The following is a 20,738-nucleotide window of genomic DNA, read 5'->3' on the forward strand; positions in this document are numbered from 1 at the left end:
AATGTGCTCACTATACATTAACCCTAATTACGTAAAGTTATGGGTAAATCTTTTTTTACATCCTATCTTTTAAACACTAAAAAGCAGTAGGTAAAAGTCGTTCGCCACATATCGGGCAGATATAGCCCCAATGTTTAAAAAATGATAGATATTGTACGATTTTTGGAGAGCTGTTATCAACTACGATCATGACCATAATTGATCAAAGTCGACAGCCAAGTAATTAAAAAAAGGGGGCGCGAACAATTTGGCGCACGTGAAAAAAGTGAAACTTTTTCGACGTTTAGTATTGTGGTTTCGTTCATTTTTCATCCTTAAACCAGATTGTTCTTGTAATAGGCAACGCTGTGTGCGTAAGAGACGCGACATCGTCAACATTTATATTATAATATATATTTTAAATTAAAGATAGAAAAAAATATATATATTTTGTAAATACTTCATTAAAATATTGGACGCTACTCGTTGCTAACATTCGCGCTGGCTTGCAACAGGTATTCGAGTGCCACGCATTCACAGTCGGTCTGTCTGTAAGCATGTCATTACGGATCCTCCCGATCTATTTACGGTCACCGTCCTCGTCGTATAAATTAACCCATAGACACAGCCCACTGAGTTTCTTGTCGAATCTTCTCAGTGGGTCGCGTTTCAGATCCGATGGTAGATTCTACGAAGCAATGCTCTTGCTAGGGCCAGTGCTAGCAACACTCCCGGTTTGAGCCCCGTGAGCTCACCTACTGGCTCGCTGAATCTAGAATAACCCCTCGAGGCTACTAGAATAAGTAGGGGAAAAAAGGCAACCTTGTTGGAATCGCATTTTACTTCAATAAAACAGAGATGTAGTGAAAATATTTATTTATAACAGAACGCGTTTATTCCTCGTCGAACCTTAGATGCGTGTTGGTGGGTTGCGGCGAGGCGGGCGCGAGCAGCGCGTGCGTGCGGCGCGCGAGTAGCCGCGTGCGGCCGCGGGGCCGGCGCCGGGCCGCGCGCGCCGCGCCCCACTGCGCCTGCTCCTCCGCGCCCGACAGCACGCGGGCCCGCTTGTGAGAGTTCGCGCAGTACTGTCACAACACAACAACGACTATTGAGGCCGGTGCCAAGCTACGTCACGAGGTGTTCACGTCACATCCGTGAGGACTCCCAAGACGCCTTACCACTAGTGTGCTTAGTGCGAGGTTTTTTAACGTTTTCGATAGCGTAAATGTTAGCTTATATTTGTATGGAACGGGATCGTTTGCGTACGTTTGCCGCTAGGGGCGCTGTTCCAACTGCATACAAGATTAGGTTAACTTTTACGCTACCGAAAACGTTAAGAAACTCGCACAAATCACACCGTAGTTACGAAAATGATATGTGGGTTCAGTATTTTATTACATGATGTTATTCTGTCATCATGCAAGTCATTCTTTTTTTCCCCCTACCTATTCTAGTGATCTTGAGCGGTCATACTAGATTCACTGAATGAGTAAGTAAGCTGGCTCAAACCTGGTTACGTTGCTTACACTAGTACTAGCAAGAGCAGTGCTTCGCTGAATCTACCACCGAATCAGAAACGCGATCCACTGAGAAGATCCGGCGAGAACTTCATTGGGCTGCGTCTTTTTTTTATAGCTTAGATGTGTGGAAGAGCTCACAGCCCACCTGGTATTAAGTGGCTACTAGAGTCCATAGACATCTACAACGTAAATGCACCACCCACCTTGAGATATAAGTTCTACGGTCTCAAGTACAGTTACAATGGCTGCCCCGACCTTCACACCAAAACGAATTACTGCTTTACGGCAGAAAGAGGCGGGGTGATGGTACCTACCTACACCTAGCTTACTGAGTTTCTCGCCAGATATTCTCAGTGGGTCGCGTTTCCGATCCGGTGGTAGATTCTGCGAAGCACTGCTCTTGCTAGGGCCAGTGTTAGCAACGTAACCAAGTTTGAGCCCCGTGAGCTCATCTACACGCCAAAGAGAAGCTGAAATAGCCTCTCAAGGCAATCAGCATAGGTAGAAAAAAAAATAGTACACCTTTTGTTTACTATCGCACATTCTATTATTGCACCATCAATGGAGCAGAATTGATCCCTTCTCATTCTAGTATAACCCCTCGAGATTACTAGAATAGGTAGGAAAAGAAAAAGATTCCTATCTCGAGTAAATATTGCTAAATTATTTCAAAAATCATTATTGCGTGATACTCACTGTGTCATACTGTGGAATGAACGTCCCTCTTGATTTCCCAAGCGTCGATATTTTTGTTTTAAAATAATATGAAAAAGCAGAACTGGGTTTTAAAGCAGTATTCATGAGCCATCGTGACCACTTACCCCAGAAGAGAGGGAACGCAAGCTCGTTTATCATAATTACTATTTCTATGTATGTATAAATGACATCACAACTTACGACAATGATTTAGCCAAAGAAGAAACAAATAATCAACAACCGATTATTACTATCGCTGTTATAACATTACAATTGGAACTTCGACCCGATTTCTTAAAGTCGACAACAATACAGTCTTATATCTGCCCACCCTCAACATAAGTACCAAATTTTGTATTATAAAGGTTTGTTCTAGAATGTTCTACACAAATACCTCATCAGCAGCTTTAGGGGAATCGAATCTAATGACGACTTCTGACTGACTCTCCTTCACGTCTACGTGTAACACGTGCACGTTGGTTCGTATCTGTAAGCAAAATTATGAAACATTAAAAAAAATCAAAATAATTTTATTCAACTTAAATGAAATACACACTTGTTGAACGTCAAAAAGAACTATCGCCAATTCACAAAAACTAGCCTCCGTCCTGAGAAGAACTGGCAAGAAACTCAGCGAGCATGTCTTTTTTTTTTATATTAGATTTTTTTAATATTCATTTTTACAAGATTTATTATAACGTAACAATTATTGCAATATTGAAATGCTCGGAGCGAATCATCAAGTAAGGTTCGCACTTTAAGACAGATGCGTTTCAAAAAATGAGTGCTTTTAGAATTTGTGGTGGTAGGATACTGGTGGTAGGACCTCTTGTGAGTCCGCGCGGGTAGGTACCACCGTCCTGCCTATTTCTGCCGTGAAGCAGTAATGTGTTTCGGTTTGAAGGATGGGGCAGCCGTTACTGAGATCTTAGAACGTATATCTCAAGGTGGGTGGCGCATTTACGTTGTAGATGTCCATGGGCTCCAGTAACCACTTAACGCCAGGTGGGCTGTGAGCTCGTCCACCCATCTGAGCAATAAAAAAAAATAAAAAAATTGTATCCACCTATAGGGTAGATTTGCTCAGGTGTGATGAGATAACGAAAGATGGCAGATTTGTACTCGTGCACTGACAGTCCACGGACCCAAGAAGTAGCTTACGGCGAAATGGGACAAGCTTCCAATCGTTCATTGTCATTCTCTACCACAAAGCGATGGTCTTCGGCATGTGTTACAAACTAACTATGCGCGATTTTTTGTTAATTATTGCTAGCAAGATTTTGAGGTTAAATTTTCTCTATTTATCATGCTAACTGTCCTAATATGGAGAACGAATTTATAGCCCTCCTAGTGTAGTTACGGTAGCGCATAGATATCACAAAGTGAGTACCAGCCCCCATTGTGGGTCACCAGTCTGCACTGTCAATGTAGAATAGAACCACACTATCTCTACCCTTGGATAACTTGAAAATTTTTAAGGCAATCGTCACAGAATAAGCAGTAGCGTTTTCTGAGTATTATACTAGCTATTACTGGTGTTAAGATGCATTATGAGCTCGCACGAGTGAATATCACCATTCTGCTTACTACTGTCCCGAAGCAATCATCCATTCTGACTTGAAGAGGGGGAGAACCCTTATGACTGAGAATTCAACCTCAAGTCTTAAGGTGGGTGAATTCAATCAAATTGTAATGTTTATAGACTCTCTTGAGCTTTGAAGCTATGCTGTGAACTTGTGAACTACACAGTAAAAATAAAAACATCAAAGCTGATGTTTCAGGATAGACTCAGTTAGGCATCCTATTTATTTAACCTCGCCTAGTTAAGAATTAAGTAACTCACCGTCCTCTTAGTTAATCTTACGTCGATACATGGTTCTAGTAGCTTCTCTTTAACAAAAACTCCAGGGATTTTTTCTGGCATTACTAAATTTTCATTTACATTGGTATCGGTAGATGCTGCAAAAAGTATTATATTTGATGTAGTCATTTTTATTATAATATTATAATCAGTAACATGGCAATCAAACCACAATAAAATAAACAAGCAGAGTTAATTAGGTTAATTACGAAATGATTTTTATTTTAAAGTATTTGTTTGGTGGTTACTGGGGACATAGATATCGCATCGTTCATTTTCTATCCTGCTCTGAGACGTGGGTCGATGTCCGAATTGTGTTTTATAATGGCTGTGATCTCTTTGAAACCTGAACCCGCTATTGCTTCTCGGCAAATATCAGCATGATGGTGATACCCACACATATAGGCAAACAACCACATCTTTACTCTTTATTTATATTGGCCCCAAATGATATCCACTGAGTTCCAGTTTTGGTTTCTGTTTTATGATATCATATAGAATGGGTATTTCAGTACCTTTTTCAAGAGAAACAAATCTATAAAGATGTACAGTTGCAGTACCATCAGACTTATTGACAACTTTACAGTATAAAATGGAATAAAGTTTTTTTTTTCATTGCATGTTTAAATAAAGTTACACTTCCTAATTATCATTACCTAAGAAATATTTCAAGCTTTTTATTATTTGGAACTGATATGTTTCCTATACACATAATACATTTCTTTCTAGTAAATGATTGTCTAGATTTTTTATTTATTATTAACTTTATTAAAAAAATTATTAAAAAATAGTTTTGTTTACCATTCACTTCTCCAGTTGGCGAAGCTGGAGGTGGTATTCTCATATAGTGTTTCTTATTTTGTAGCTCATTTTTCAATTCTTTCATATATTTTCGTTGTAAATTTAAGTACTTATTCCTTAGGGACTTCCACTCTTTTTTGGCGAGAACCTGCAACCCCCAAAGGGCGCCTTTGGGAGCTTCATTTTTCTCTAAGCCGTTCTTTCCTTTCTTTTCCTTAGTGGTGCGTTTTTTAAATTTTTTCTTCCTTGTTGTCTCCTCGCAGTTCTTAGACTCATCTTGGCTGGTTGCCTCATCTCTTGACTCAGTGTCTGTAAATGTTTTGGTCTCCTGTAAATGAAAAATGCACGCATTTAAGATTATTTACAACCAAAAAAAACAAGGATATAACTTTTATACTGTGAACTAGAGAGGAAAATAAACAATTTTGGTCAAAAATCTTGGAAACTAACAGTACAACTTACATCAAGTGATGTTCATATCAATGCTTCTCTTTTCGTCCTGAAATTCGATAACAATTCAACATGAACTGAAGACTTACTGATTACTTTGCTGCTGTGTTGTAAGATGCACAAATAGTGCGTTATGGTATCCTAAGAGATAATTTGTTAATACTTACAGTTGGTGTATCAACTCTTTTATCATTATCAAGTTCATTAGTCTTCGTGTCCAGACCTTTTGGTGGTTTTTTCTCCTTCTTTTTCTTCTTTTTTGGGGGGTCTTCATCTTTTCCTTCTTTAATATCTGTTGAATTTTCTGGGCTCTCTTCAACCGAAAACATTTTAATGGAAGACAGGTCTTCTGGCGGCATATATGTTGGGAGCTTACAACCCATTTTGGTGAAAGTATTAATGCATTTTTGAGCTTCCTCTGTTGTGTTAAACTCTATGAAACCATATCCCTGTCGAAAAGGTAAAATGTATTGATATTGCAAGCAACAAACATATATGTTTACTGGTGGTAGGACCTCTTGTGAGTCGGCGGCACGGGTAGGTACCTCCACTACACTAATTTCTGCCGTGAAGCAGTAATGCGTTTCGGTATGAAGGGTGGGGCAGTTATCACTATACTGAGACCTTAGAATTCATATCTCAAGGTGGGTGGGGGCATTTACGTTGTAGATGTCTATGGGCTCCAGTAACCACTTAACACCAGGTGGGCTGTGAGCTCGTGCACCCCTCTAAGCAATAAAAAAAGTTATCTTATTTCCATGCTTATTATATGTGCGCTGAAGCATGGTGCGGGTGACAGTTTCAGTAATGTTTCGTTTGAACTCTTGAAAGTTGCCGCGTTTTACAAATAATGACTTAGTATTAAAAAATTAAGCAAAGTGTCATGCGTATAACGTAACGACATAGACATATTTAGGGATGGGGTGTACTGCTACAATGGATAATCGATAGATCGATTAATCTCTAGAGACTATGCATTAGTACATCCGCGATAATGGAGTTTCCTCATAAATACCAATTAAATGATAATTTGCCTTTGAAACTAATTTTCATAACAACATTAAAGAACTAGATTCATGCAGCAAGTATCATCAGTGATAAAAATGAATTGCTAAACGTCACATCCTTAGTCATGTGGTACTGACAGATGTTAATGTCGTACAGGCAATTAATTTCTGAAGTGTATGGTGTATATACTTTAGAGCCTTGATCTATAGTTACATACACCATACATATATACTTGATATACACAGTATAAGGAATAACAGAATGATAAATGACAGATTTTAATAAAAGGCTTTTCCAGTTTCACCAGGACAGGTGTGCAAGCAAAGTCTCAACTAGGAGGGGACATAGATTTTAATGTGTATTGGCATCCCAGTAGGAATCTTTAAACTGATGTTTGGATATTTTTTTGGTAGGTAACCATCAACATTATCGGTTTTAATTGTTTCTAAATTTTTTTCACAATAACAGATTACTAGATTTCTTTCTAAATTTTTCAGCTAAATTTGCACAAATTTTACACATGGAAAACATGAAAAGGCAAATAATAAAAATTATGAACACTTTGCACAATCAACATGATGCAATTGGATTTTAACTTCAATGACTTTGTGGCAGTAGCCATTGTACAACACAAGATATTTGACAAATGCCTGAATCTCGTTTACGACATTTAAATTTTCAAGATAAGCTTGCATATATACAAATTCCGAACAACAACATTTGAAATGTCAGCTTATCAAGCAGTATCACTGGCTCAGTGGAAGATCTTCCATCCCTCATTAAACATTCTAAAACTTCATATACACTGTCTACCTTACTTTTGCAAAATACAAAAGCAATTCTTATAATGATAGTGTAATCAACATTATCACTTCTCTGTTTTTCGGGATATTTCTCTTGAGCCTATACATTGATATAATAATTGGCTATGTTAAATTACCTTAATCTTCTGTGTGTTCTTAAATTTAGGTAATGATATGTACACTACAGTGCCAAAGTCGGAGAACACTCGTTCTAGCCAGTCTCTGCTGGCAGTCACAGGAATAGACTCAACATACACGGTCCTCGCATCCGCATCATATGAAATAACTGATGTTTTCCTCTTAACCTGCAAGTTAATACATTATTAGGGAATCTAAACTTATTTAGAATAAACTTTAGGTTATCTTGAAAATGATTTAATAGTGAAGTCTACCCACCTTAAGTTTATCTTCAGATAATTCGAGCATAGTGGAATGTTTCATAGCCTTAGCTATATCCACTATATCCTGTGTCATTGATCTGATTTTATTAAATTTCAGGAAAACCTCCAGAGCGACATAGGGATCGTTTTTAACTAATTCCCCTAAGTACCTATCTTTAGTTAAGTTTGCGTCGCTAAAGTAAAACTCCATCTGCTTGAGTATTTTCTCGTAAATTAGTTTTTTTCGGTGCCGAACCCTCTTTCTTGCATTGTTTTCGTGTTTGGGATTTTGATCAGCGTTCTCAAGATTTTCAGATTCTGACATAATTGTTGACCTGTAACAAGTTTTTTTATGGCTGTTGGATTTTAAAATGTTTTCTTACAGTATGAACGTATTGTACGTCTTGTTTATTATAGCTAATATGAACCACACACATAAATTAAATTACCTACCTACTTAAAACAAAAATGCAAAACAAAACGAACTTCTTCTTCTTTATTTTTTGGCTCTGGCACGGTTTGTGCATTAGCCAAAAACGAACTTTATCCACCGACCAATCAATCAAACCAAACAAAAGTATTTTGTCTATGAATCGAACCATAATCGAACTAGTGATGTACTATGTGGAATCACTAAGCATCTTACATTTTGAGTGAATGGATGTAGTTAGAATGGAATATTATCCACTATACACTCAAATCCAAAATTATTCATGTGATCCAGTTTTATTGTTAAATGATTTGAATACCCAGCACTTGAGTAAAAATCTCGAACATGCTTAAAGATCGAATATTGAATAAATACTTAAATGTAATAGAACAATGGTTCTTTATAAAAACAAGTTTTGGGATGTTTAATACAATACATAATTAGAAGTTTTGTATTGCTGTAAATGGGCAAACAGGATCATAGTTTATTTAGTAAAAAAGGAGTGTAGGAAGTCCCACCCTTCAAACTGCGTCGCGGTTGAAATAGGCAGAGTGGCAGATGAATTCTGCACAACAATCTCAAAATTATCTCATTCATTCATTCAACTTGTGAAGCCACAGAATTCACCCTTAAATGCCAGGTGACGATCGTAGTTTGTTGGTAAAATCCTCTGAGCATGCTGGTACCTGCATTACCCACCTTCACCACGATGACAATGGGAAGAGAGTTCATAGAGAGAAGTGGAGTTGAGAGAGAGAGAGAAGTGGAGCTAAAGTTAAAGTAAGATCTGTTCGAAATAATCGATTTTCAAACAATTCAGAAATTATTGTCAAATGCTCTTTCATCTCGGTTAAATATAAATATAATATACTCCGCCACCGGAGTAGAGTTCATCCATACTACCTGGAGCCACTGCGGTCATGCACAGTGCGTTTCCAGAGGTCTTTTTTGCCACGTACCATCCGGCTATGGAATGAGCTCCCCTCCACGGTGTTTCCCGAGCGCTATGACATGTCCTTCTTCAAACGAGGCTTGTGGAGAGTATTAAGCGGTAGGCAGCGGCTTGGCTCTGCCCCTGGCATTGCTGAAGTCCATGGGCGACGGTAACCACTCACCATCAGGTGGGCCGTATGCTCGTCTGCCTACAAGGGCAATAAAAAAAATAAAAAATTTGTTCCATTTTCAGTTTTTGAGCGTCAGAAGTTTAGTACAGGACATTACCATGATTTGATGGTGTCGCTAGCTTAACTTACTTTGTTAAATTAAATACCACCTTATAAGTTTATAAAACGCTTTTCTTCATGGCGGTGTAGCGGTAGCTAACACAGAGTAAGGAAACTAGCAAAAATCTGTGTGCTTAATACGAGTTTTTTCTCGATAGCGTAAAAGTTAACTCAATTTTGTATGCAGTTGGAGCAGCGCTCTTAGAGGCAAAACATAGGCAAACGTTCCGTTATTAGTATTGGTTTTATACGTTCAGTTATTCAGTTTATCATTTTGTTGTTTACTATTTAACCAAAGTCTTTGAGTACGCACTACAATTTAAGATCGGAAAAATCCTAGTTTCCACATGGTCCTCACACGCTATAGTGTCATTCATAAATTATACTTAGTGTGTAACGGGAGATCTCTGACTCTTTGGCGGGAATGTGAGCAACGGACTTGAGTGAAACTAAAAAAACACTATAAAAATCCATTGAAACTATTTGAAAGAGCCTTAGTAAATAAACATCCTTTTACTCTAATTATATTTCATCCCGCTTCATCTCCTTTCATTTAATAGAATCCCAGTTGATTAAAGTGTCAAACTAACCAATTTCATTTTATTTCACTTCACAATATCGACGCTTGAAAGGCAGACGTGATTAAGCGACAATCCGTGAACTTTACAGTAGACTAATTTAAAGTTGAAATACCTGAAAAAAAATCTATTTTAGCGAATCTAGCTATAGGATTCAAATTTGAATTGAAGCTTCGATATCATTATTCATACGGGAACATGTCTGTATCATGGAGTTAATAAGTACCTACAACTATATTAATATACTATAAAATACTAACTCTATGATCTGTATTTGATAATTGAAAATTTGCCTACTTAACACTGGCAGCAATAGCATAACAAGAAGCCAATTGCCATGCCTAAAAAAACCATAGATAGGTTTCATACTTACGAACTTCATACTACGAACGAAATGAATCATTGTTCGTGAACTTAATGTCACTCAATTCCTTGGGACAGACTACATACCGTGTGACAGGTTCAAATTTAATACCTGACTCTAATCTATGTAGTACCCTCGTCCGTCTGTCGCTCGACGTTCGTGGGATATGTGCTAAGGGGAAAATAAATGTTTATTAGTAATTTAGCAGGTGTCTGTCGTGTATTGACTAGCGTGCTAGCTGCTATTAATTTATTAATAAATCGTATTTTATAAAGATTGTTGAGTGTATGTACATCGGGATAAGTATCTCAGTACCTAAAATCAGTAAGATTTGTTCTGTGAGAGGAAGATGACGGATTTTATGTACAATAGTGTTGTTATTTCCGCATAATTGTGTTCGTTAGTCGAGATGAGTGCTAGCACGAGATCAGCCAAAGTTAGCTTAAAGCCTATCGAAGTGCCGAAAGCTTTGCAGGATGGAGAAAAATTTATTAAATGGGATGAGGTAAGTGAACCCCTTTTTGTGCCTTGCTACTAGTTTTAATTTGTAGTTTTGTTGTTTAATTTGTATGCAGCTCTTAATTTTTCTGTCTGTTAATTTATTTGATAGACAGGATTCAATGATTTTGAATTTATAACGAACCAAAAAATAGATTGGGTAGTAGTTTGTTGTGGTATGCAATTTTATTCCTATGTTTTATTAAAGATAAACATTTTAAATAAATTAGTGCTATGATATAGCTTCAAAATGTTCTGACTTTACGAATCAATTTATAAATAGGCATACATATTTTAACAATACTGTAAAATTTATTTAATGTTTAATAAAAATTGTGGGTAATCTTGACTTTTTAATTTAGCCAATTGAAAATGTGTTTTTTTTTTAAATGTTATTAGTGATTTAATCTTTACTACAAATTTATCTTTATAATTGTACTAAAAACAAGTAAAACATTATATGTTGTTTTTTACAAAGTTTACAAAGCTAGTTTACAATGAAAAAATAAAGAAAAAATTGTTGATAGGATTCCGGGACAGGCCTTCCAGTTACCTTGAGGGTTGATCCTAATGGCTTCTACCTGTACTGGACTGATCAGAACATGGAGGTGGAGCTGCTAGACATTGTCACCATCAGAGATGTCAGAACTGGAGTTCATGCTAAAGTGCCAAAAGTAAGTACCCCAAAAAAAATTATTTGCCATTTAAATTATGATATGATATATTAACAGATATAATTAAAGCTACAGAAAACTATTCTTCAATTTAGAGAATGGTTGTCTTGATTCAATAATGTTTAAAATAATAATATAAATTCTCGAAATAATTTTCCAATTCCCATTTAATTCATAGAACGAAAATCACATTTGTAGACTATAAACATAGAAAGGTAACATCTGATCCAGTAATTGTTTGTTTTATTTAATCATGATATCATTCAGTAAATAAGTATACTGAATTTTATTTTGATTGTAAATATTAAAGACTTGAATAGTTTTTTGACTGATTATTACTTACATGACACATATACATCTGAAAAACTTGCTTTGTTTTTTCTATAAACGATAAATTATCATACAAGTATTGTTAATAAGCCTTATGTTTAAAAATAGGTAAGTGAGGTGTGTAGTTTGGCAGTAATCATGACACAGTTGACCTTAAAATGTTCCCTGGCTATGTCCAGTCACATATATGATTAATAGTTATATGCTTCTTACAATTTCATCAGTACTCATAGTGTTTAATTGTTGAGGATAAGGATACAATAGATCCTCTCCTTATTGTGTCTTCATTAATTCATCACTTCTAAACAATATCAGTTCAGCTGTTTAGTTGATCTAGTTATCTGTCCCATAAAGGTAAGAACTGTATGGTTTAAAAATTTTATATTTATTCACTCACTTTCAGTCTATGAAATGTGTACCTTACTATGTTCCCATATACTTTTGACGTGCAATTAAATAGTTTTTCGAAAACAATTTGTGTTTTTAGCCAGTATGTTGTGTACATGCTTCAGAAATATAATAACAAAGTTTAAAAAAGTCGTCGTGGCCTAAAGTATAAGACGTCCGGTGCATTCGTGTGTAGCGATGCACCGGTGTTCGAATCCCGCAGGCGGGTACCAATTTTTCTAATGAAATACGTACTCAACAAATGTTCACGATTGACTTCCACGGTGAAGGAATAACATCGTGTAATAAAAATGAAACCCGCAAAATTATAATTTGCGTAATCACTGGTGGTAGGACCTCTTGGGAGTCCGCACGGGTAGGTACCACCACCCCGCCTATTTCCGCCGTGAAGCAGTAATGCGTTTCGGATCGAAGGGTGGGGTAGCCGTTGTAACTATACTGAGACCTTAGAACTTATATCTCATGGTGGGTGGCGCATTTACGTTGTAGATGTATATGGGCTCCAGTAACCACTTAACACCAGGTGGGCTGTGAGATCGTCCACCCATTAAAGCAATAAAAAAAAAAAAACAGTTATATACATTTTCGGATTTGTCCTTTCTGTTTGCTTGTTGGGCTTAAAACAAGGCACATTCATATTGTGTAGTCTGTTACTTTTTTTTCTTAATTAAAATTCCTTTACCTCCCTCCTAATCTCACGTTTTTAACTGTCAGCATATTAATTTCGAAGTAACAACTCGCGTAACGCAAAGAAAAACTATAGTTTTTTTTTTAATTTTTTTTTTCCGCATCTTGAAAATGAAAACAATGTTAACTTCAATACAATTCGACATTTATAAAAAGCAAAGATATCGTCGTGTGTTATATACATAAACACAAAAGTATGTTACAAGGTATATCTATATATATATATAAAAGAAAGTCGTGTTAGTTACACTATTTATAACTCAAGAACGGCTGAACTGATTTGGCTGAAAATTGGTGGGGAGGTAGTTCAGGATCAGGAGAAGGACATAGGATACTTTTTATCACGTTTCTGTGGGATGTGACATAAAATGTGGTATAACAAAACGCAACTGATATGGAATAACAAAACGCAACTGACAGATAAACGTAATGTAGTCTATGGTTAATCATAGTAGAATTTTGAAGTTGACCGGTTGATTGTTTGTTTTGAATTTCTATTTATTGTGCCGAGATAGGTAATCATTAAGAAAGCCTTGCCGCGACCAGCACTATCAAATCTTGCCCGACGAAGCCGTAATGCAACTAGGATTCGAAACATTGCGAGTGAAACGACTGAAGAAGAACAAGAAAATACAATAATAATAATACCAGCGAAAATACATGGCAATAAAGTATCATTAAAATACTTGCTATTTTAATTTATACTAATTATCCAAATAAGAAATTGACCATGATAAAATCAAAAGTCTGCTCATCTATTGCCTCTAAGGCGGAACAAAGTTTGCCGGGTCACCTAGTATATAGATAAATAAACAAGCTTTGACTCCTGAACATATGAAATCGTAATTGAAAAAAAAAAAAATAGAATTTATTTATGGTGCCGGGGAACGTTCCTTCATTACCAATATTAGTTTGCGGCTTTCCCGTGACGGGAGAGTGATTGGGCGCGGTGGAATGTAATGTAATGTCGCTTAGATATAATTGGGCTTCGTGAAGAAGCGTGACTTTATCGCACCTTAATTCGTGTTTATGTTTAAAAGATCTTTTTTTTTCCTATCTATGCTGATAGCCTTGAGAGACTATTTCAGCTTCACCCTAACGTGTAGGTGAGCTCACGGGGCTAAGCCGGAGTAGTGCTAACACTGGCCCTAGCAAGAGCAGTGTTTCGCAGAATCTACCACCGGATCGGAAACGCGACCCACTGAGAAGATCCGGCGAGAAACTCAGTGGGCTGTGTCTGTGGGTTAATTCGCTCGTCGAGCCCCTCGTCGTAGGCGACGGGTTCGACGAGGACGGTGACTGATGCTTGTGGTACCTAAAAGCACCATTAATGGATCGGGAGGATCCGTAATGACGTGTTTTGGGCAACGCAATGATGCCGACTGTAGATGCTTACTGACTGAGTCAAGTTCCAGGTCATCATGGAGATCCACGTTCCTCAGGAACCATGTTGCTCCGATGGCTATCTTGCAAAATCGGGATTGAATAACCTGAATGGGTTTTCAAGTTTGTGCGGCCCGCGTGAGCGAACACCACGCTTGCATACGTCATGACGGGGCGTATGCAAGTTTTGTAGAGTGTCATAAAAATATCAGCAACTACATTAAATTAGTGCAGTCGCAATTAGAGCTGTGGGGTGATACAAATTTTGATTTGAAAGTAAACAATAATAGTTTTTCATATAAAGCTTCAATGGCTTAATTCGACAATACTGTAAAAGGATTATGAATGGAATTGAATTATCTATTTAATGTCGTTACCGACATTTTTATTTGGCTATCTATCTATGTCAAAGGCAGGAAAGTTCGAATAGAATTTGACCGGGTCAACAAATTAGAGATTAGAAGGTAGACAACGAAATCACGTAAGTGTTTCGAGCTAGTCAGCCTCTAAATACTTTCAAGATGTTTGGCGTAGACGCGAGGTATCCGCAGCCGATGTCGCGCACACAATTACATCATAACCAAATGTTTTTCTTTATATCTCTCATTCGCTAATAGGTTATGGTAATAAGTTTTGTTAGATACGGCCAAGCTGAGACACACGATGGCTCCACGACGTCGCCTCACCCGGAGACGCTTTATGATTTTGTTGTTACCCAAAAGGAGTTACTTTCAAACATTTATTGTAACAAAGTAAAAGCGAATAACAACAACACAAATCATTTTCCGAATATCGCTTCGTTTTTAGACATTCCTGGAAATTTAGTCGTAATGTTTACTAAAACGAAATCGGAGCCAACGTAACGAGAATTTCCGTTTCGCTCCGTTCGTTTGGTTTAATTCCTAAAAGTACTCTGAGCACTTTGTAATTAGGTTTATGTAAAGGCCGCGTCACGGACGAAATGCATTTCGAGAATGACCGTGAAACTGTATGATTATTGTATGATTAAAAATTATAATAATAGTAATTTTTTTATGGGAGGTAGATTGCCGCTACCTATAAAAGGCAGTACGGAAAAGGTTTATGGCCACGTTTGTTGAAGCTTTTTTTTTATTGCTTAGATCGGTGGACGAGCTCACAGCCCACCTGGTGTTAAGTGGTTACTGGAGCCCATAGACATCTACAACGTAAATGCGCCACGGACCTTGAGATATGAGTTCTAAGGTCTCGGTATAGTTACAACGGCTGCCCCGCCCTCAAACCGAAACGCATTACTGCTTCATGGCAGAAATAGGCAAGGTGGTGGTGGTACCTACCCGTGCGGACTCACAAGAGGTCCTACCACCAGTAAAGTAGTACGACTCCTCGAGCTTACTAACGTAGGCAGGACAGTTTTTTTTTAAATGGCCACTACATTAAGTGACGTGGTCGCGTACGGAAGCTCTGTCGGTTTGATTCGTTGTGATTTGTAAGTCCGTATACATTTTACGGTTTGATTAGTTCCTTGAGTTTCCCTTAAATTGTCATAACATTGTAGGTACTTAGACCATAGGATCTGAATGCAAATAAATCTCATTATAAAACATTGTTACTTAAGATCCTCTTTGGAAGGTTCATTGTTATTTTTTTACAATATGTATTTCATTTTTGGTCCCTAAAAAATACATACTTTGTTTAAAAGCAGTTTGACATATCATCATTATACAGTCAGTACAGTTAAAATTAAATTAAATATCACAAATTATGTTTTGGCTATGTTTCTGTGATCAAAAGATTTTTACCAATTCGATTCTTTTTAATGACATAATAATATTTTATGCGATGTGTAGACGACCTCTCAGCCCACCTGGTGTTAAGTGGTTACTGGAGCCCATAGACATCTACAACGTAAATGCGCCACGGACCTTGAGATATGAGTTCTAAGGTCTCGGTATAGTTACAACGGCTGCCCTACCCTTCAAACCGAAACGCATTACTGCTTCACGGCAGAAATAGGCGGGGCGGTGGTACCTACCCGCGCGGACTCACAATAGGTCCTACCACCAGTATTTATCAGTAAAAAAATAATACAATTTACGATTTTCCACGAAACGAATACACGACCGCAAAGTGACAAATAACTTTGACGAAGGTATTGAACGCGAATCACGCGGCGACCGTCAAATAAATCTGATCAAATCGTGATTGACGGTATTGGATAGTTATATTGACGGGTGGCACATCCCCCATAATGAAATGAACTTATTTCATAAGTCGTTCTTGTCGCACGTAGACCGTTGGTTGTCTCGAGGTGATCTGTAATCTCACGAGCATCAGTCGGGTTTGTCGGCCGTTGCCTTTATGTTGTGTAATAAAAACAAAATGAAAATGTTATCAGAGGAAGGTCGTGCGTTTCGGTACAATTTTCTTGTTTTCCTACTACCCACATAGATTTGTTTGTTACTGGATTTGGTCGAAGAATTGTCGGGTTTATCGTGTCATCAAATGACTGTTCGGACATTCTTTTTTTTTTTTAAGGGATTTTATGACCTGGTAACTGAGACCTTTAAGTCATGTCTTATTTTAATGTATATTCATATTTTTATGAAAAATGATATTATGGAGTGAAATGAAATGAAGACGATTAATTTGAGACATTAATCAATGAAATTAAATGAAATGAAACGAGATGATATGGGATGAAATATAATCTCAGTAAAATGGTGGTCATTTACTAAGATTTTTTCAGTGGACTTTTTGGAGGATCCCGAGAGGTTACGTCCAGCGGCTTTGTTTCATTGTTCCACATTTGTGCACTTTAACAGATATTAAACAGTTAATAAACCACCATTATTACACATTTAAACCCGAAGAAACACTAAATAGACAAAATAAAACAAATCACACAACTTCACTCCTCGCGTTCCCGCCAAAAAGTCCTGACATTCTTTAGCATTCCAGTTTTCGTTCTACCGACGTTACAAAATGTATATAGATTAAAATGATTGCTTTCTTTCTTATGATTCGGTCTCTTCATTGCTGAAGGTCGTGTCTAATTCGAAACGTGGACCACTCGATGCACGATGCTTCCCCACGTCTTCCTGTCCTCGGCGGTCTTTATAGCCTCAGTTATTGGCAGGCCGGTGAGCGTCTTTACCAGATCGAGATATTAGCCGGAACAAACAGACAGACAGACAAAAATTGTAAAAAATGTTATTTTGGTGTATGTACCGTATAAATATTCATATGCATGTAGTAAAAAACTGTTATTTCAATATTACAACAGACACTCCAATTTTATTTATATGTATAGATTATTGCTTTCATAACTTTAAAAAATATATGAACATTATATAGTGAGTACTTGTTAGGATATGATAAATATATCAGTGAATATCTTTAAATATTATATTTGGTTATAACACCCGGTCTTTTCGCCGACGCTAAGGCCAATTAATTGTGACTGTGTGTCATGAAATAGGTCACAAGCGGCAAGACCGATTTTAATACGGATATTAGCTGAAACCTATTTTTGTTTGACTTGATTATTAGTTACATTTAATAAAAATCTATCTAGTCACTTGCAAACCATCAACTCTATTAATTTCTTACGTTCTGGTAGGCAGCGGCCTGGCTCTGCCCCGGGCATTGTTGAAGTCCATGGCGTTAAGCACTCACTATCAGGTGGGCTGTATGCTCGTCTGCCTACAAGGGTAATAAAAAAATAAAAAAAATCTATAAGGATCCGCCAATTCAGTAGTTCATCTAGCAATTCGATCCTTTTTTAAATGTGACTAGACGATGGCCGAGCTTTGCTCAGTTTTTTTTTGATAACGCCATCTTGTTGTGTCTTTAAAGCGGTTAGTTGTCCTCAATCAAGAAAAATAGTATTATTATTAGCCAATAGATGTCGGGAAGAGTTGATTATTGAAAACACGAATAAAACAACATTTTCTGAAAATAAATCGTAGCCAGATCGATTTATCGCCCTCGAAATTCCCTGTACGTTTTTTTTATTGTTTACTTGTGTGGATGAGCTCACAACCCACCTGGTGTTAAATGGTTACTGGTTCCATAGACATCTACAACGTAAATGCGCCACCCACCTTGAGATATAAGTTCTAAGGTCTCAGTATAGTTACAATTTTGATAAGAGCACACAATGTAGGAGAAAGCTAAATCTATATAGGCACACGTTACTAATCGTCTAATGATAGAGCATTATATTTTAAGTAACAAGTTCAGAAGTGTCATTTCATTATATGAATTGCGCGCTTGGTGCGGCAGATACCACCAGCTGGGTTATTTTTGCAGCGAAGCAGTCATGCGTTGCGGAATGAAGGTTGAGACGACTGTTACACGATTGAATAGAGAATTTCTCATGATAGTGTTCCATAGATATGCGATCTAGCTCACAGGCACACGTCTTAAATGGTTACAGGAGCTCATAGCCACTATGATTTGGACTCAAACGACTGTCCCGTTCTGTTTTTTGTGGAGGTGACGGACAAGGCGAATATCTTTTACCGGGATGAAATTGCTCGGCAGACCGTCTTTCGGAATGTTATTGTTAAGAACTTTATATATTATTATGTATATATGCACGATGGCTTCACAGCTGAAATAGCCATAGTGCTGGTATCGGAACCCATGCTGCACTACAAGTAAACTTGTTCATGACGGAAGTTTAATTTAACTATATCTATACTAATATATAAATCTACAGTGGTTTTTACGGATGTTCCGTTATAACTACTGAACCATGCATCCGATTGACTTGAAACTTTTTTTCCACGTAGTAAATACATGTACTTAATGGACTAATATTTATATGAGTGTAGGGACACCAGTTGCGGGGGCGTTAATGATCAGAATTTTTGTGGGGGTGAGAAATAATAATGTAAATTTTTAATGCCCAGCAAAGCGGACGGGTACAGCGAGTTTAACTATAAACATAGAGTAGGATACACATTGATAGATTAATTTCACGGTTTTGCCGTTGTTTTACAGGCATAGCGTAAAATTACGTGCAACGCTGTTAATTGAAAATACTAGTTTGTAACAAGAATGGTTTTTGAATAAAAAGCTTCTAACTTTGTTTTTATTATATAATTAATAATTAATTAATCAAATTATTAATTGATAAAAGCTAATGCTAAGTACAAATGTTCTCGTGCGCGCTCGGGGTAAGTCGGATTAAATTGTCTTATAATTAATTGTGTGCTCGCCAGTCCCGCCATTATACATGAATTATTCAGATTCATCATCCGATAAAAGCATTTTCACTTTATCTGTAAGTTAGTGTGATTAATTTGTTGACGTGTTTCATAATGTTAATCTTCAAAGATCACGGTAATGAGTCTTGAATGATGTGGGTTTGTTGACCTTATCTATATATTAATACGTGAAGCAAAAACTTTGTATCCCTTTTTACGAAAATTGCGCGGACGGAGGAGTATGAAATTTTCCACACTTATACAGAATATAGAGAAGAAGTGCACAATGCTAATATTTTTTTTAAATAATGCATAAAAGATACATAAAATCGATAAAGAAAACATTACACACACTACGTACCATGTATTTGACGCACACACGCATGCATACTATTTATTGTCAAGCTTTTGTTCTTGACGTCTGTCGTCAAATTGAGAATAGATTAAATATTATTTGTCTTTGTTAATATTTTTTATAGTGTAGTCTTGGCGAAATTTGTGATTATAGAAGTATAAAATACAATCATAATAGTGTACAAACTTACAATTCCAATTAATTATAGTCGAATTTCGACTACTACGGGACCTCTAGTCGTATTAAATACGAATGCTGTGTTCAAACCATGGATTTTTTACACAACAATTTTATCTTCCACCACCACCACCACCACCACCACACTAACACGATAAAATACCGATTTTTTTTCTTAAAGCTTTCAGCTAAGGATTGTGATTGTTAAATACGTTTTTCTACGTACTTTCTCCAGCGGAAATACAAACCATAAGTAATCATTTTCTTTCACAGAATTTCTTTGTAAATATGTAATGTTTTTTAGTTTTTATTGTAAAGGATGCAGCGTCCATTTTACTGCCCACTTGTTCGGGTGTCAGTTAAATTACTCAATGAGACATTTTTATTTGTTTACAAAACGTATTTTTGGTCATCAATTACGAATATTTTATTTTTAAGCCATAAATCATTGTGGTATGGACGAGAGAAAATTCTCTCTTCACACTGAAAAACTGTATAAGTAATCAATACTTAAGTCATTCGTATGTCAGCAACTTGCGATCTGTTAGGTTTTTATTCTCACGTAAATAAATTTAGGACTAAATTGGATTAAAATGGAAATGCTTTGTACGAGAAAATTCCGTCTCCATTAAATTGTGGACGACAAATACGAGTTACGAGTAGAAGTACGAATAGAGTATTCGGTAGGCAGCGGCTTGGCTCTACCCCTGGCATTGCTGAAGTCCATGGGCGACGGTAACCACTCACCATCAGGTGGGCCGTATGCTCGTCTGCCTACTAAGGCAATAATAAAAAAAAAACACGTCAAAATCGTATCGATGGCGTTTTTTTGTTGTTTGCAAAAACGTTCAGTGAAATAGAAAAAATCGCGGCTCTTAATCGGAAAACATCAGCTACGGTGCTCGTGTCAGCAGTTCGCCCTTCAATTAAATTGCACC

General features: G+C 37.0%; 2 protein-coding genes across 3 annotated transcripts in view; one reads left to right on the forward strand and one right to left on the reverse strand.

The window, feature by feature from the left end:
• Positions 1-840: 840 nt before the first annotated feature.
• Larp7 (La related protein 7) lies at positions 841-8,048 on the reverse strand. Of its 2 annotated transcripts, none has more exons than XM_028184463.2 (8): positions 7,952-8,048; positions 7,515-7,833; positions 7,256-7,423; positions 5,475-5,756; positions 4,858-5,185; positions 4,039-4,154; positions 2,590-2,682; positions 841-1,064 (listed from the first exon to the last, which is right to left on the reverse strand). In XM_028184463.2, exons 1-8 carry the CDS (start codon positions 8,023-8,025, stop codon positions 873-875), a joined length of 1,572 nt encoding a protein of 523 aa, XP_028040264.2. In that variant the 5' UTR covers positions 8,026-8,048; the 3' UTR covers positions 841-872. The 2 variants fall into 2 exon arrangements, with proteins under 2 accessions (XP_028040264.2, XP_089588179.1); XM_089732053.1 differs by having other exon boundaries at positions 7,956-8,028.
• A 2,151-nt stretch (positions 8,049-10,199) lies between these two features.
• Plc21C (Phospholipase C at 21C) overlaps positions 10,200-20,738 on the forward strand; it is a 111,803-nt gene continuing 101,264 nt past the window's right edge. Inside the window, exons 1-2 of the mRNA XM_028184464.2 lie at positions 10,200-10,598; positions 11,119-11,265. Coding sequence (XP_028040265.2) covers positions 10,503-10,598; positions 11,119-11,265 — 243 coding nt within the window. The 5' untranslated portion in view covers positions 10,200-10,502. The remainder of the gene's footprint in view (positions 10,599-11,118; positions 11,266-20,738) is intronic.

This window comes from Bombyx mandarina, chromosome 12 (assembly GCF_030267445.1).
Source record: "Bombyx mandarina strain Sakado chromosome 12, ASM3026744v2".
Lineage (NCBI taxonomy): Eukaryota > Metazoa > Arthropoda > Insecta > Lepidoptera > Bombycidae > Bombyx > Bombyx mandarina.

Excerpts from the sequence above, each read along its gene's own strand:
- Larp7 (XM_028184463.2), bottom strand. The coding sequence starts at position 8,025 with ATGCACAAACCGTGCCAGAGCCAAAAAATAAAGAAGAAGAAGTTCGTT. Across the intron at positions 7,834-7,951 it reads TGCATTTTTGTTTTAAGTAG|GTCAACAATTATGTCAGAAT; the intron begins GTAGGTAATTTA and ends AACTTGTTACAG. Across the intron at positions 4,155-4,857 it reads GCCAACTGGAGAAGTGAATG|CATCTACCGATACCAATGTA; the intron begins GTAAACAAAACT and ends TACTTTTTGCAG.